This window comes from Xiphias gladius, chromosome 3 (assembly GCF_016859285.1).
Source record: "Xiphias gladius isolate SHS-SW01 ecotype Sanya breed wild chromosome 3, ASM1685928v1, whole genome shotgun sequence".
NCBI classification, from domain to species: domain Eukaryota; kingdom Metazoa; phylum Chordata; class Actinopteri; order Istiophoriformes; family Xiphiidae; genus Xiphias; species Xiphias gladius.
The window spans coordinates 395,243-413,836 of NC_053402.1; the positions used below are offsets into that span (position 1 = coordinate 395,243).

General features: G+C 44.4%; 1 protein-coding gene across 3 annotated transcripts in view; it reads right to left on the reverse strand.

Moving 5' to 3' along the window:
* The window catches only part of caskin1 (CASK interacting protein 1), a 111,450-nt gene extending 94,716 nt beyond the window's left edge, over positions 1-16,734 (reverse strand). For all 3 annotated transcript variants that reach the window (XM_040124129.1, XM_040124128.1, XM_040124127.1), the window contains exon 1: positions 16,641-16,734. In XM_040124129.1, coding sequence (XP_039980063.1) covers positions 16,641-16,734 — 94 coding nt within the window. The remainder of the gene's footprint in view (positions 1-16,640) is intronic.
* Between the last annotated feature and the right edge of the window lie 1,860 nt (positions 16,735-18,594).

The following is an 18,594-nucleotide window of genomic DNA, read 5'->3' on the forward strand; positions in this document are numbered from 1 at the left end:
CCTCATGGAGAACTTCTCATCTCAGCGACTTTTATCTGCAGTCTCTGGGGTGGTCTCTCCCCGAAACTCATGACCAAAGGCAAGGTTCGAGAGCTCTGCTCTGTAACTCACCTTTCTCCTCACCACCACGGTCCAATACATCATCACAGACTATCACTGCAGCCGATTAAAGTAATGTTATTTATGTTTTTCATTTTAGACCACTTCATAAACCAAATTAAAGAAAGAAAGCTGATGAAACTACAAAAAGGTAGAAAAAGTAAACAGGAAATTAAGGTTTCTGTTTTATACTACTAGTACTGTTAAGCATTAACTTGACTTTGCCTGCAGCATAGAAACCCGTCTGTGCATGGTGAGATTTCTCTCCTGACATTTTAATGATCCATAGACTTGTTATGTTGCATCTTTGTGCAGGAAAACACAGCCAAAGGAACTAAATAATGAAAGAAAAAAATGAATGAACAGAAATTAGAGCTGGGATCTACAACTGCACTGAATTGAACTCAACCTACCAAAACTGCACCATCCCCCAACCCATCTTGGTACTTGGGCCTGCAACCATAGCAGCATGCGGAGAGGGCCCAGGGTTCCCTCACTGTGGTGGGGGTGAGAGAAAAAGAGAGAGAGAGAAGAAAGCAAAGAAAAAGAGATGATGCACACTAAGATAAAAGTCACGAGATCAAGAGTGATTAGGAAAGTGTGTGTGAGCAGGAATTTCTTTTATCCAATCCCATGAGGGTTGAGGGAGATATTTGGATGAATGAGAGATTAGAGGAGAGGAGTTAGGTAAGGAGGGAGGAGGGAGGGGAAGAAGACAGGAGGAAGAGCCAGATGAGAGTCAAACTGTAAAAGGCAAATGAGGCGAGCAAAGGATGAGAAGAGAGGGAGGGAGGGAAGAGGGGGAGGGATGAAAAGGATGGATGATGGATGCAGAGATGAAAGGGATGGACAGCAGGAAGGGAGGGAGATGTGTTGGGAGGGCCAGGAACGACAGAATGGGATGAGTAGAAAGATGAGAAGGGATGAGAGAAGCTGGTGAAAAATGATAAATGAGAAGAAAGAGAGAAAAAACGTGATGGAGGGATGATGATGGTGGTGGTGAAAATTATTGTTATTAGAGAGAGAGAATGAAAAAAGAGAAAAAAGAGGAAAAAGATTCTGAATGTATAATAGCCAGGGGGCCAGCAGGTCTGCTGTGCTAATCTGTATTGTCAGATTATAGTGTAATCCCATGATAAAACACACACACACACACACACACACACACACACACACACACACAGTGCGCAGGGCTAAAGTGTCTGACTGGACCCTGTGCTGCTGAACTGGAATAACCATCAGGGACCCAGAAATGTCCTACTCGGCACTGCGTGCTTGTTTCCATGGTGATGGCTCCAGAAAGAGGGAGAGAGATAGAAAGAGAAAAAGAGAGAGGAGAGGGAGAGCAGGACAGTGAGGAAAGATAAGGTAGGAAGAGAGGGGGGAGGGGTGGAAAAAATTGAAAGAAGACTAATACACACACATACACCGTACATGCTGATTGGTGTTAATATTGTAAATGGACTGCACTTATATAGTGACCCCTCAAAGCACTTTACACTACACGCCACATTCACCCAATTACACGTTCACGTTCATGTTTCACATTCATGCAGCGCTTTTCTATACGCACACACGATCACACGCCCATGATACATCTGGGGCAATTTGGGGTTCAGTATCTTGCCCAAGGACACTTCAACATGCGGACTGGAGCAGCTGGGGATCAAACCAACAACCTTCCGGTTAGTGGATGACCCGCTCTAGCTGCCCCTGTGTATGCATGCACACACACTTAGCAGACACAGGCATGCAGAGCCAAACCACATGTTCTGCATGTGTTGAACAGCTGCATACAACCAGCACATTCGCCAGAACATACGAGCAGCGGTGCTCATTGGCTCTTGGATGCCACTACTTCGCCACCATTGGCTGACACACTGCAAAACAACTGTCTGATTGGCCTGGAGTAACGCACACCCACTGTAGCAGAGGGATCAAAGGAAAGGAGTAAACCTAAAACGGATTTTAGTATCATGCTATATGAACACACACACACTCGCTGCACTGAGCTCAGGTCTGCTCACACTTTTGACACTCAGGCGCAAAATCCTCAAAGTATTAATCATTATGAAGTCTGCTTGCCTGAAAGTGTTATGTTTGTGAACCATCATTTCTCATGTTGTATGGTTACTATATATGGAAAGCGAAACTTTCCCTGGTTTTATATCGCCTCTTTCTGCAGTCTGTGCTGGGAATTTACCCTGACTATGCTTTGATTTTGGACTTAAAGCAAAGCCCACTTCTCGTTTCTTTGCGCTTTGGACTCTCACAGCAATAAGACAGCGAGTCTCCAGCCATGCGAGCAGCTCTGTGAGGCTCTGGTACTACAGTCGTACTTTTGAGCTAAATGCTTACAGCAGGTATACCGTTTACCATGTTAAACATCTTAGTATAACGTGTTAACATGCTAACATTTGAATGGCACTTAGGAAAAAACTACAGATGAGGCTGATGTGAATGTCATCACTTTTGCACGTTTGATCATAAACCTGGAGTTTTGGATGAATAAAAATCTTAAACCTCTTGGTAATCCCACCAGTACTCAGGGACAGTCGAGGGATCACCAGAGTCATTGGACTACATCCTCTGGGCACTATGAATGTCGGTACAAAATCTGTTGTCAGTCCATCTACTATTTATTGAGATATTTTACTGACTAAGAGAAAATTCTGACCTGCTGGTCTGCAAGAAACAAATCACCAAAATCATTATAATTTATCCTCAAGAGACCTTGAATGTCTGCAGCAAATTTCATGGCTCTCCTTCCAATGGTTCTCAAGATATTTCACTCTGAACCACAAATGCTGACGTCATGGTGGCACTAGAGAAAAAGTCAGGGAATCACCAAAGTCCTCTGGAGACCACGAATGTCTCAATCCGTATGATAGTGGTGGACCGAGTGGTGGACTGACCGACTGTCAGATGCAATCCCTAAAGCCGTGCCGCTAGCGTGGCTAGAAACACACGTATGCGGATGTTCATATGAATGTATTATGAAGGAGTTGTATGGACAAATGCACAAAAAAATACATTTGCATCCATCCTGTTATTCTGTTATTCTGTTATTCGCAGTCCAGGAACCAACCATTAGACACACTAAGCTGCAGTCACATGCACCCTTAACCCACAAACACATGCTCTTTCCCCGGGCAGAAAGAGAGGCACCTTTTATCCAGATGAGCCATCTGGATAAAAGGTGTGCTATGACCAGAATCTGGTCTGGGACCTGTTCCGCATGTGTGCTTTTTCAACATCCCCTCCTCCCTCTCTCCCATGCTGTCTTTTCACTGAAATACAATGCAAAAAGAAAAAGTAAAAAAAGAGAAGGAGGCAGCTATTGCTTTGGTGGAATCTTCCAGAATCCCTTCTTTCCTGTTGTCACCGCGAGACGTCCAGATCCTGGCCCAGTTCGACATGACTAATCACCCTCACCGGCTCTGTGACAGCCACACACTGCCAGCCAGACTGATTCATTGGGCAGCCAGAGACGAACAGCGGGTGGGGAGGTGGGGGCAGAAGAAACAGAAAGAGATGTACAGAGAAAAAAGGTGGATGCAGGCAGTGCAGACCACAGACACTCTGGGAATTTATGATGTGTGCAACCACACTAACAAATGCAAATGTTACCAGTCCCCGGAACATATGTGACAACGTGCGCTTTTTCACGTAGTATTTGTCATTTTGGCCTGTCTTTGCTTAAACATGGCTCACCAGAGCTCAGCACAGGGAAGAATATAACCCCAGCCTTGGTTTTTCACTGTTACAATCAATGTTTCGGCAGAGTGTGTAGATTCCTATTCATCATGTAGGATACAAAAATGTTTTTTTACTTAACCTGCTCTCTTGTACTTTCAACCTGCCATAACCTTGCAGCATTAATCAGACATCCAATACACAATCCATACATTCTCTTGTTTTACAATCATGACACTCTACTCCACTAAATTCATGTGGCTTGATGTATTCAGTGCTTACTTAACTTAAATGTAATCAATTCAAGTGTGAATTTAAACAAGACTAAGAGTCTCTAGCCATGCTAGCAGCTCTGTGAAGCTGCACCTGGCCACAGTGGTGCTTTCAGCTAAACGCTAACATCAGCATGCTAACACGCTCACCGCGACCACGGTGCTAACATGCTGATGTTGAGCAGGTTCACCATCATAGTTTAGCGTGTTAGCATGCTAACATTAATTTATAGGTATTTGGTCATAACCCCAACTATGAGTGTTAAATACATTTCACTCAAAACCACAAATGTGAACCTTATGGTGGTTTTTAGCACTGCATGTGAAATGTAGCAGGGTAGGTGCATAGATAGATAGATGATAGATAGAGAGATAGATAGATAGATAAATAGAGTGATGATAGATTGATAGACAGATAGATAGAGAGAGATAGATAGAAAGATAGATAAATAGATAGAGAGATAGATAGATTGATAAATAGACGATAGATTGATAGACAGATAGATAAATAGATAGAGATAGACAGATATATGATAGATAGATAGATGATAGACTATTAGATAGATAGATAGATAGATAGATAGATAGATGATAGATTGAATGATAGATGATGAGACTGAAATAAGTACAGAGTTATTAATCACTGTGTGTGTGTGTGTGTGTGTGTGTGTGTGTGTGTGTGTGTGTGTGTGTGTGTGTGTGTGTGTGTGCGCGCGCAATGGATCACATGTGTTAGCATGAGGTCGGTGGTGATTTAGCAAGCGAACAGAGATGCTTCAGTTGAGTGTGACACACTAAAAACACCAAGGGCAAGATTCACTCTGCATACAACTTTCCATTCTCTCTGCACTATTTTATCCTCCTTGTAGTTTGATTTGTTACTTTTTCCATTCTGTCTGTCTTTCTTTCATCTCTTTGTTCTTTCATGAAGAACGGGAGACTGGCGGCTTCACACTCACTCAATATGCTCAAGTTTTCCCAGCTGCTCCAAGGATTGGGTTCAGATGGTCTGCAAGTCTTTCAGTCACAAGTTCATCATCTCTAACCATCAGTCTATATGCATATTTTAGAAGAGTTCGACCTTGCTGGAAAAAAAATGTGACCCAGATATCTGCCTCCAGATCAGCAGGAGAGGCTTCCTCACAGCCAAAGAGACAACACAAGGAACGGCTGAAATATTTCTGAGTTAGCTGAAGTCCAGGCCTGAGTCAACAGCTTCATATCCTGCTTTCAACATTACACTTATTCACTACCAATGGACGCTCATGTACCCTCTCATGAGCGTCCATTGGTAGTGGTTAAGGTTGTGATAACACGACCTTAACATGAACGGTACATTACACCACGTGCTACTGCTAAAACACGGTGTTAGGAAGGATCTGATGCTCCAGTTTAAATAATTCATAGTACATTGTAAACACTGGAGATTCATACAAATAAAGTCACCTTCCCACGGTTTCATGTTTCTCAGAAAAAGTAGAAGTGGCACAATAACAAAGCACATTTCATACTATACAATAATGCTACCAATGTTTGGAATTTTTGTTCCTTTCTCAACCCTGTGGAGCTGCTTTCCCGGCAACAGTAAAGCACTGACCAGCGTCCATTACAATATGTCTACATTTAAATTAATCAGGTCTGTGTCAGAAAAAAAGAAAAAAACACTTTAATGAATGAAACTGCATTTTTTTTCAGTAGTCGTGTTCACCATAGAACTTCTCCGCAGCAGCAACTGCTGTAGCTGACACACCTGCCGCCAGGCTGCTGCAATGGTGCTCCACCCCGAAGAGGACTCGTCAGTGAGGTCCTGCAGCGCTTATGCAGCACAGCTGAGTTCTACAGTCATTATCGGTGCATGACTCAGGTGCTGGGGCTCCTCTTTTAAAAGGGACTGAGGAAGGCAAATATTCACACTGCTGACTTTTATGAGATGGAAAAGCATCCAGCCGGATCAGGCAGAGAGAGACCGGGAGTTAACGGCAGTTAAAGGGACAAAATAGAGGAAAAAGGGGAACGGATCTGGGTCAGAATAGTATTTCATGACCTTCAGAAAGTAGGTAGAGTCAAAGCTGGGTTTGGATGAATTTGCACGTACATGTGAACCTTTGTACACACACAATATCACACACACACACACACACACACACACACACATTTAGTTCAAACTGTAATAGCATGTTAGGAGGTCAGATACATTATATGGAACCTTTTGTAAATCTGCAACTGTGTGGGCAACGATCCAGGATCAAACATCTGTTCAGCCGCTGGATCACTAGCCTATGTATGGGGACGGACACACGCACACACACACACATACACGCTAGGCCGGACTCAACATCTGTGCTGTTGGCCAGTCCTTTCTGGTCTGTGATCGCTTCCTCCTGTATGAGGATGCACACACATGCGATATGAAAGATGCGGTTGTGCTGATATTTTGTTACACCAGATGGTGACGTTAGTGCATACAGAAGTATTAATGGATCGCTAGCTTTTATAGAGCTGGAGCCACAGAGGTGGGACCACACAGCCCATGTCTAGGATAATCATTTCACAGATGCATCTGTCACAATCACTGTTTGGGGGAAACAGCCTGAAACCGATATTTGGAATTTAAAGAATGTGGAGGCTAATGGCTTTTTTTTCAGTCTCTCCAAAACCACAAGAAGAAAAGTGTAAGGAATGGATTAAACAGTGTGTTTACCGGCTCAAATGTAAGCTAAAATGATTAGCATCATTACAATCAAGTCCTGAAAACTAGCTTACTACCTACAGTAGCCGAGTGTTACCTTCAATGACGACAGCAGGTCTTCTACAACCAACTAGTACGTCCGCTGTACAGTGAGACGGTCCAGGATGCTATCACAGTCTAGGTAACACCAGCAACTCTGTCCTGCTCGTAGTTAGAGCTGCAGAGTTTACACTCTAGCAACACCACCGTTAGCCAAAGTAGCGTTAGCTACGTATTGGCAAAACACACTGGTTAGCTCTCACCCTGACAGTCTTTACTCCTGAAATGTTAAAGATTCCCTCCATGATCATTTGGGACTGATATATATTACCTAGTTTCTAATTCTTCAAAATAGATTTACTCCTCCCTCACTGAAAAATCCAGAATTAAAGAATATACAAATGTTTTTTGTTTCAGAAGTTTAATATGAGACACAAGATGGACAATAATGATCAAAGTGCATTATATGCTTCAAGTTTCCACATCACACTGTGTAGGCTGCACACGGGGCCACGGCTGGCCCAGAAGTGGCCCAGCCGTGCAGCCACATCTTTCGTACCTTAACTGGATTTGTGACCATGATGTTTATACGCATCCTAAACTGAGACTGAAGATGAGGAGAAAGAGAGAAACTTTCCGCCTTCAGCAGAATATTGTGAGAACAGCCTCCTGGTGTCAAACTCTGCACATACACCATCAAGGTCAAACGTCCACAGGAAGGAACAATAAGCAAAATGAACTTTTCGAGAGGAGGGGGACTTTAAAAATGAAAAGATACAGTTTGCAAATATGGTCAAGTAGCTTAAAAGCCAAATCAAGTTTTTTTAGAATCAAGTAAAAGTCTGATCTAAAAATTTTCCTCATCATACATGATACTTGGCCCAACTAGCTCTAAACTGCAATACAAAAACAAAGCAGTTTCTTTATTTACCTTTCCTCTACATGGGTCATCCACTGGTGACGATGCTAACTTTTTTTCCGGGACATTCAGTTTAAGCCTCAGTCTTCTAGCACGATATCATGTACGTGACCATGAAATGCATACTTAATACCTTTTTCATTTTTACAGGCTTCCTAATTTAAAACAAGACAGCAGGAAACATGAAAAAAGTCCACGTTTTAAACTTAAGGAGTTAACAGCAGCTTATTTATTTAGCTAGCTACAACTGATTTAAGCCGGAAAAATCAGCGGCCATCTGCTAGAGATGAGAAGAGTCGATTATCCACCCACTGGTGCTGGGCAGAAATTTGTAGAAGTTAGGGATCAGTTTAGACTACTCTCTGTACTGTACTGTAGCAGAAGACATGTTTTAATCTTTCTTTAAAAACAAAGCACTAAAGTAGCGTAGATTGCACAGCAACGTTAACCCGCCAAATATTCTCCCACATATCAAAGTCCTAAGGGTGTGTCAGTGTACGGCTCTTTTGGCCAGGCCGTGAGCCCACACCCGTAAAAATTCCGTCACAGCCCTTTTTTTAGTGGCCTCTCGCATAGCAAGAGCCCCAGCACCCATTCAGAAAGTCCCAAGGCGATGCTAAATGTATTCACTGTCGGCGTAGAGCAGAACGTTTTTAAAGGATTCTCACGGAGGATACAGTAAAACCTTGTCCAGACCGTGTTAGTTTAAGTTTAGGAGCTGAGTCTGAAAAATGCACAATTTCCTGCCGTTATTAGCTGCTCAAACATTAATTTGAGGCAGCAGGAATAAACTCAGGGTTATGAATTACGGGATGTTGCAGGCTAACTCACACATACAGCTACTGTATTAGTTGTATAAAAATTCTCAAATGACAAATGGCTCAGATCTCTGTTGTTTTTTTCTTTTCTCTTTCTCATACCTTTGAGATTCAACTCTAATGTTTGCAGAGAATTTTGCCAGCATGCTCTATGTATGTAGCACTGTATACAGTATGTGTGATTGAGTGTGTGTGTGTGAGAGAGAGAGACAGCGAGAGAGAGAGATATAGACAGAGAGAGAGAGTGTGAAAACTTTTGTCCTCTGTCTACAATGCTTAACTTCAACTTGAACAATTATAACAAACACACACACATCATTAATTTAAATTCCAACAGCCTGTACCTCTCTGTGCCAGTCCTATGATGGTGGGGAGAAATTTGTGTGTGTGTGTGTGTGTGTGTGTGTATAAGCCAGTGCAGTAGGTGGGTAATGCCACCTCTATAATCGGTGCTGATTGAGCAGGGGTGGTTCCACCCCGCTGCCCTTCTCATTTTGTGGGTGGTCTTTAGATCCAGATTAAACCACTTAGTCCCCTTCCCATCTCATCCTGTTAATCTGCACTGTAGCTACAATAGAATAGAATAGAACAGGTGTACCATTACCTGTCATATCACACTTCACGGATGATAGAGCACTTGTCCTTTTTTATTTCGGCCCCACCTTCGGGCTGGTCTTCTCTCCTTATTACCACCTCTACCCCCCATCTGCATTTCGTTTCTTTTCCTTTGCTGTGCTTTCTCTCTCTTCTGCAAATCACTTTTCTTCATCCTTTCCTTTTCCTTTCTCTGCTTCCCTTCCCTAACCTTTCCCATTCTTTCCTTTCCTTGCTGGGGGACTGTCAGGGAAGGAAAGTCATCTGTACACTCTTTTGCTTGTTTGTCCTTCCCTTTCTTCTTATTTTCTGTCCTTCACTTTAATGTCTTTCTTTGTACTTACCTTTCCTTGTATTTACTTTACTTTCTTGTTGTTTCCTTTCTTCTCTTCCTTTTCCTTCCTTTTCCTTCTTCCATATCCAAGCGTTTGCTTCCTCCCATCTCCTTATCTCCCCCGTGCTCCCTTCTTCTCCCTGAACTTGCCACTGACCCATTAAACTATGTGGATGTTATTTTTGGTGCAGCGCATCGTGCAGGAGAGTCAGTGTGCGTGTGTATGAGAGAGAGAGGGAGAAGCCTGATGTGTGCGCAGCAGTTGACAATCAGAATAAAAGTGAGGTGGAGTTGTTCAGCTATCCCTCCGTTTCATCACCTCGTTCCCTCGTTCTCTCTTTCGTCATTTTCAGCCTTTCATCACCCCTCCTCCATCTGTTCCAGTCCCTCGTCAAAAAACATCTTTCCCTCCTCTTCTGACTACAAATACCCTTCACACTTTTCCTTTCTTTTCCTGCCCAACTCCTCTCGCCATTCCCTGTTTTCCTCAAAGAAAAAAATCCATCCCCTCTCCCTCTCCCACATCTGTTCTGTAATTCAATCATGGAGGCAGCCAGCAGCAGCAGGAGAAGTGACTGATGATGTTTTGGAGGAAGATGTAGTGAACTCAGCTGGCCAATCCTCCACTCTCTCAATATTATCATTTGTAATTCAGTTTTCAAGATAAAACTCAGAACCTATAATACTGCCGCACCTTTTTGCCTTTATACATCTGTCCATATATGTATGTATGCAATAAAAACGTTCAGTTATGACATAACAATCACCTTGTCAAGGCACTCTGATGATATGAGGGACACACTTTCATCATGTCGTTTACAACTTCTTCTCAACCAAAAAGTTGGTCAAAAATGGACCATTTTGGAGAAAGGTGCTAGTCTTTGTGTTACGACACCTCTTAATTCATGTTCAATTAAAAATGACTGCCCAATACTGATAATCTGAGCTACGCTGAAACTGAAACACAAGTGAATCTATGGCATTCAACCAGCTTTGAATCACAGTGCATCGCATCATTATTATATCACTTAGCAAAGTAGTCTGCTCATTTAAGTACAGTGTTAAGGTACCTACTTTACTTGAGTAATTCCATGTGATACTACTTTGTTCTTCTACTTCACTACATTTCAGAGGGAAAACATGTACTTGTTACTCTATTACATGAGCCTGACAGCTTTCGTTAGTTGCTAGTTACTTAGCTTTTTTACTAACACGTACAGTCTGAGCTTAGAATTATCTTCGAAAGTATGACACAATGTTATAGATTAAAACCGAGAGTATATAATGTAGTTCAAAAAAGCTTCACATTCTTTAGCTACAATATTAAAATGCTGTGTATATGTTCATGCATCAGCAATAACAATCCACTGCCATTATAGGTAATAATACAACACTGTAAAGGGGCGTTCTGCCTGCATACTGAGTACTTTCACTTTTGGTGCTTAGAATAAATTTTGCCTACAATACTTCCTTAATTTTACTTGAGCAACAATTTAAATGCAGCACTTTTACTTGTAATGTAGCGTTTTTTTTCATTGTGCTTTTGTTACCTTTGCTTAAAGCAGCTTTAATCGATACTTCTACGATAACAGTGGATTTAATGACTGTGTCTCATGTGAAAGGGGTCTCTCGTAGAGATGAAAAGGATCATCTGACTCCGCGGGTCCTTTCAGCTCTAGAAGCATTTTAGTGTCTTCCAGGTCATTGTTTCGGATTTCTGTCACTAAACTTCACTTAGACTGAATCTCACCGCTCTCCTTGCGTTGTTTTAGGCCACATCAGGTGACTGTCTTTAACAAAAAGGCTCTGAAAACTCGCTGTACCTGACCTGCAGAGGATGATGTCCCAGATGATGTCATCAGGGTTGTAATGAGTTGGCAAACCTGCATTATGAACTGGGGGTGTGGAGTTTGAAAGATGAGGGCATTTTAAGGTACGGATGGTTCAGTGAGAGTAGCACTTCTTAAGCTTGGCTCACACTAAGGACTAAAGCTCAAGATATCTTGGCATTTGATGCTTCGATTTCATCCATTTGCAAGTCCCCCAACTTTATAGATGTGCAGTACTGAAGGATCTGAATACTTCTTGCAACAAGGAAATTAAACAAACTGGTTTTAACCACCACTTGTGTTTTTTAACATTGATCTATTTGGTGTTCAAAACACAGCGGCGGTTCAAAGTTTCTGAATGTACAGGGAAACATGTAACCCTTTCACTGAAGCTAAAACATGAAGAAGCTGGAGAAACATGACTTTTTTGTTTGGTTTGCTGTGGCAGATTCAATTTAGAACAGCACTGCAGTCCTGGCCACTACGGCTTCTATAATCCAATGTACTTTAATTATTATGCACTGTGCTGTATAATAGGAGTGTAGCAGCCAAAAAAAATGCAAAATCAAGCTTCTACACACAATGTTTTTCTTTGACTGAAGCATTTAGTTGCAGACAGAGCACAGCTGACCAGTATGAAGACTCTGGCTGACAGCATGTGAAGCTTCCTCTCTGCCTGCCTGCCTGCTCCTTTGTGAATGTGCACTGGTGTGGATGCAATCATCTGCTCTACTCCTCTGCTCTGCCCTCAACACACAAAGATGGGGGGGGGGGATCTAGAATGGTCTGTGAGCATTAGCATCCCTTCTGGCTCCAACGACAGAAAAGGACGGAGACAGATAGTGCCGTGTAGCGATGTAAGCAAGTTTCTCAAGGCAGGAGGGGAAAGGGGGTAGAGTGCCAGAGGTTGAGTCATTCCAACAGACACAGACTCACACACACACACACACAAACACACAGACACACACACACACACACACACACCCTTTAATGACACAATAAACAACCATCAATACAGATTACACCACCCGCCCTGACACACAAACACTGAAACAGTCCATTAACAAACACAGACCTCAGGTCACACTCAAGGTCTGCTACGTGTACACAAACACACACACACACACACACACACACACACTCACGCTCACACTCACACTCACACACACACACACTGCTAAGACCTCGTCTGGTGCCATGTGCAGAAGGCGAGTCGAGTGACAGCAAACTGACGATGGCTCTCCAGATGTGTCTGCATGAGCGTGTGGTTCTGTGTGTAGTTCTGTTTGTGTGTGTGTGATGCAGGTGAATATGTGCAGACTGTGTGTCTGGCCTTAGGAGGAGTAAATGAGTTGCAGCAGGGCAGAGCCTTTGCCAGACCCATTAAACACACACACTCACACACACATACCAAACCCAATCTTACCTTCTCCTTCACACACATATTCGCATCTGTGAACACACAATTCAACCACATGTCCACCCATTACCACCACACACACACATTTCTTTGCTAACTGCACAAACACACACACTCACACACAGCTGTCCTGCGAGCTTTGTGTTTAATGCTAGATGACAAACAGGTCTGTGTTAACATCAGCCTAACGTTAGACTCTGCTGCTGTTTGTCTTGGTTTCGAAGCTCCTCTCTGTCATTACTGCTTGCTCCTTCTACCCTGTTTGTTTAGCTTTTTTTTGTTTTGTCTGAAAGGGCCGCCCACAGTCCGCCTCATGTAATCAGCGTCCCGCAGACACTTCGCAGCCAATCCCCCAAAACACTCTGAGAAAACTCTGTTTATTTTGCATTTCATAAAACATATCAAGCAGTTTGTGTTGCACAAAGCAGTTTCTGTGGTAGCGCTAGCTGTCAGTCGGACAAACAATAAACTCCAGTGTAATGTTGGAAAGACCGGCCTTTGCAGCAGACCGACGGGGAGAGGGACACTACAACAGGGCTGAGCAAACATCAACCTTGATGCTGTGTTTCAGCACCTTCAGCTATGCCGAAGGGTGCTTTCTATCAGGCATAAGTGTACATCAAATGTTCCAGTCAGACAATGAAATGACAATGATGTCGGGAGATCAAGTGTTTACTGAGGCACGATGGTGGTCTGTGTCATTTCTGCAAAAATGAATGACCGATGATCCAACGTGTCTGCCTGCACAATGCTCAAAACAGAACGAGGGGAGTGGACAAAGCAGCAGGAAGACCTGAAAATGGAATACGGTCACACTGCAAGTAATGACACGTTTGGTAAAGCCTGCAATGTTATAGCTGAAATCCACAACTTTTCACATGTTGTCCACTCAAACCTCACCTCGGGTCTCTAATTTCTCTTTTAATTTATGTTTTATTTATTCGGTTAGCTGTTTAACTGTATTTCATGGAAGTTTTATTAGGACATTACTCTGGAAATCAACAACTGCTTATAAACTCAACTGACCAAACTTCTTAGGTCACCATCTGGAAATTATGGACACATGCAACAAAGTATTCCTGTTTTATTTCGGAACATGTACAGAATTCCATTGGGGAAAGTCTGAACCCATTATTTACTCCTTTCCTTGTACTAAGTCTATAACAGAGCCTACAAAAAACCCACCACATTCAAGTTTTCAACTGTAGACTGTCAACTCCCACAAGGTTGCTGAACAGTCCCAATTCCCAGAGAAAATACCGAGGACAAGACCTCAGTGCTAGTTATCACCCCAATTAGAGAGATATTATCTGACCGTTACGCAGTGACGGAAGACGTATTCAGACCCTCGACTTAAGTAAAAGTATCAATACCACAGTGTAAAATACTGCATTACAGGTAAAGTCGAAAAAGCACTAAAAGTGCTCTTTCTGCTTGTTCTGGTCGAGATTTAACTACTTTATATATTGGTAGCTTAGTCCAGCGGTTACCAGCCCGGTTGGAAGGTCCCGTCCAAAGGGTCACGAGATATACCTGTGCATTGTAGCGACACCAAAGCGGTTGCAAAATTTGCCATGGAGAAGAATCAACACCTCTTCACAAAGGTAACTGTGCTGCAGGTGTGTTACACTATATTATATAATATTATATTAGAGGCTTCCCTGCTATAGACAGCAGAGGTTTAGTTTTGACTAGACTGCCTGTAATTATGATTATAAAATATGAATGATTCCTGCAGGGATTCGCTCGCTTCAGCTGCACTACTGCATTCAACCATTAGAGCACAGATTATAAGAAACAGAGGGCACCTTCTTTGTGCTAATAAGCCGCATGTATTGTCAAGCTACTGCCTCTCTCACCCGACGAATCTGCTTTAACATGCTGTAGCTGCTATCCGTATGCAATGCAATCCACGGAGGATTAGCTCTACTTTGGAGCCCAACTGTACGTGCCGCAAGCCACCGGCTGGTGCCTATAAAAATTAGTTTGAGGGCTCACCTGTCCTCTGTATTTGATGTACTAAACAGGAGTCTGAGAGGGGCTTCCAGCTGAAGTGCACTTCACTGTGGCCTAAAGGCTGTTTTGTGATGTGCTCTTGTAGATAATGTACTCCACTCCGTTCCACAGAGACTATTTTCAGGCACTACCTATATGTGCTGGACCCTACCAACCCTGTTTTTAAAACGAGATGCCCATATTTTGCGGCAGACAGTCTGCATAATGTCTTTAATCCAAGGGGTTTCCTTTATGTGCTCTATGCCGCTGTTCCCTGCACAGTCGGTTTCAGCACCTACCAGCATACAGTGCGCCCCGCTTATTCCTAAAAAACTATTCCGGCGCCATGTGCTGAACTTCACTGAGTCCTGCAGCGTGAGCTTTGCCATCTGTGGCACTGCAGTGCACAAGTTCGCTTAGAACAAACCAGGTCCTAATCTAAATGCTGTTTTCTGTACACCTGAATTAAAGTACATGGAAATAAATGTACTAAATATTTTCTCCCTTCGGAAAATTATGTCAGATTCAATAAGCAATTTAACCCAGAAAGGTATTGAAGAAAGCAAGAATGATAGCATCCCAAACTTAAATACAGATACCAGGAGTAGCAGTTTGAGTATAGGTCTGTTTGTCTCATGAGAACATTTTTTTCTGCTGATCTGAGATGATTTATTCCTTCTACTCCTGGGATTTCCGCAGTTATGTTTCCAGCCTCAATCCTATTCAGGAAAAATAAAAATCACAGGAGAAGGACCGAGTATCTCGGCTAGACCAGGTCACCAGAATTGAACCTGCATTGAATCTTTTATGGCTGCGTGAAGGATTCAATAAAAAGGGCCAATCTAGCCAGAATAATTGGAAACACCTGTGTGGGTTTGTGGGGTAGCTCAGAAAAGGGGAATTTAAAGGCTTCGTGTCGGCAATTAAAGCTGAACTCATCAGCTGAAGTCATCAGATGCCAGAAAGCCACAATTCTGGACCATTATTTGTCATCAACACCGGCTCCCCTTATTCGGATGAGACCCACCTGCTGTTTGGAGCCTTTGCAGTGAGAGCACCGGGTCAGGTGCTGCACACCTGTCTAACTGGAACAATTTTAGCAGCGGGACAGTGAGGGCAGCCAAGTAAGACCAAGTCAGGAGATAATCTAGCCTGTCAAAATGGCTTTCTTTTAAACTGCATCTTTCAACCGATTTACTCAGTTTGTCTACGCTTTGATATTTTTAATCATATCTGCAGAAATTCTAATTCCTCCCTGTCTGTTGATAGAGGTATCAGCCAGTTGCACATCAGTGTGGCGGCTCGCAGCCTCTACAGAATGATCTATGTGCAGCTCTCTGGCTTCACTCGGCAATGCCCACACATTAGAGTGGGCTGTGGGAGCGAAACACTGTTGGATGTTGTAGAGCAACATCGCCTGCAGAAAATAAACAGTTAGAAGAGCAGGGAGGAGCGGTACAGAATAGAACCGAACAGAGGTTTTACTCCTCACCACCCATGTATGCATATCCCTGTGTGTGGATGTGTTGTCGTGGAAGCCGATGTCGAACCTTAACGATGGCAAGGCCACTGGCATCGTCTCTCACGTGAGAGACGGGGTCACACAGACCACATCCCTCTCTTTCTGCTGCAGTGCTCTCAGACAGGGGTCTCAAGATGGGCTGCCACTCTCCAGTCACACTGATACACCCTGATGCATACACCCCCTCCTCGCTCTCCGCCTTCCTCTCTACATTTAGCTCTCTCGGCCACACACACGTCTACACACATACACTCACACACATACGTAGGAATCCTCATAGGAGGCCCCACAGTAGCATCGGCCAGCAATAGTATGTGAGAAACAGCCCTCTATCTGCTGGTCTCACACAACCCTCCGGGGTAGGTTTTGTGTTATCACCTTTGCGGGGGAACACAACAGAGTGGAATATCTTACTTGCTTTCCCGGGCCGAGGCCTTTGCAGCAGCTTCTGCACGGTGAGCAGGTCCTCGGTCTTCACCGCCTGCAGCAGTTCCTGGTCCTTCCCCATCTTCCGCTCTGAGCTGCTCTACTCCCGCAGCATCCTCCGACACACCGGTGCTTCAGCCCAGCCTCACAAGGCGGAGGGTGCGTCTACGGCGGCCGCGGACAGCCTCCCTCCTCCCCCCTGCTCCCTGACTAGATGAGACCCCCTAGAGCTCTAGCATATGACGGGGTGAGAGAGGCTGAAAGAGAGAGAGAGAGGGAGGGATAGGTTAGGAGGGATGGAGGGATGCTGTCGGGTGTCCCCGGCTAAGTGCAGCGCCTCTGGATAGGGATGGGACCGGAGGCTACTGGGCCGTTCCTGATCCTGGCGTCGATGACGGTGGAGATGAATGGTCTCGTTCTCCTCATCTGTGACACCGGCTGGTTGGTCTCCCCGGCAGCTGCTCGCCGAAACAGCGATTAACCGAGAGGACGACGGTTCAGGATCCTCGCGGACGGCAGGAGACGTCAGACCCGCCGGTGTAGCGAGACGCCTCGCGGGCTCACCCGGAGACACTGCGCGTAAATGATTGTGCGTTTAAGGGTCGGGTGCGCGCGGGGTCCGTTCCTCCCGGGGCTGTGCCGCTCTCGTGCTCTGCGTCGTAAACAAAGTCCCGGGCTGCCGCTGCAGCCATCGTTCAGCGTGCGGTCGGGCTCTGTATTTGGTAATGATTTTCTGCGCGTGGGGGCAGGGGTAGTGAGGGGGGCACGTACACGCGCCCGCGCGCTCTACAGCTGGCCCAGCTCGCGCCGCTAAATGGCTCGTGCTGCAACTTGGGGGCGGACCAGGAGCGCGGTGCTCTCCCGCCTCCTTTCTCATCTCTCTCTGGCTCCGTCGCTATGGCGCTCTCTCTTTGCTCTGTGGAGAAGCTGCAGGGATTCATTCAGCTGCCGAGCAGGTGAACGGACAGTGTGGGCAGCTCTTCTTCCTCTCACTGGGGTCAGAGTTGGATGTAATGCAGCACAGATGCTGCATGTTAACCGAGACAAGTGATCCGAGGCTTGTATGCAAACACATGGTCCTTGTCCTCTGTGAGGACACATCGGCCTCCTCCTGAGCAGGGGTGCAGCTAGGAACTATAGTTCCCCAGAAAGAATGGACCCCACCCCTGAACACATAGTTTCTCAGAAGTCAGGCACACTCCAGATTTCAAACTCTGGTCTACTGCGAAATACAGAGAGATTCGCCCACCTGGCACTGTTGCGCTTAGTCCGCACTGTCCGAACTCGTTTGGCAACAGAGGGTCATTTGTATAGAAAAGTCACGAACTCCGGCTTTAGGAGGGCTTATGTTTGCCATGTTCGCCATCTAAGTTTGGCGTGTACCACTGAACATACAGTACAGCTGAGGTTGATGGGAATACCATTTAGTTTTGCATGTATTTGGTCATAAATCAAAGTAGTGGACAAGCTGAAATTTTGACCCAGTGATGACGCCAGACTGAATTGAAGTTCATTCAGAGGGGCAAATATATTTCCGTGCCAAATTTCACGGCAAACCTTCCAATTGTTGACAAATTTCACTCAAAACCACAAATGTCAGCATCATGGTGGTGCTGGGGGAAAAGTTCAGCAAAGTCCTCGGGGTACATCTTCTGGGGAGCATATGTGCCTATACGAATGTCAATACATCCAGTAGTTGTCGAGATATTTCAGTTTCAAAGTGGTGGAGCAACCAGCCAACATGCTGCTAGCGTGGCTAAAAGGCACACACATTGGACTTCCTGTTGTAATTATGGGAGTTATGCCAAATTTTCATTGGCTCATTTCATCCTCAAAACACACAAAATTTCAGAAGTACCAACAAAAATGGCTGCACAACCATAGCAGGTCTTTGTAAATATCCAATGTTAATACTAATCCACTCAGCTGATTAAAAATAAGC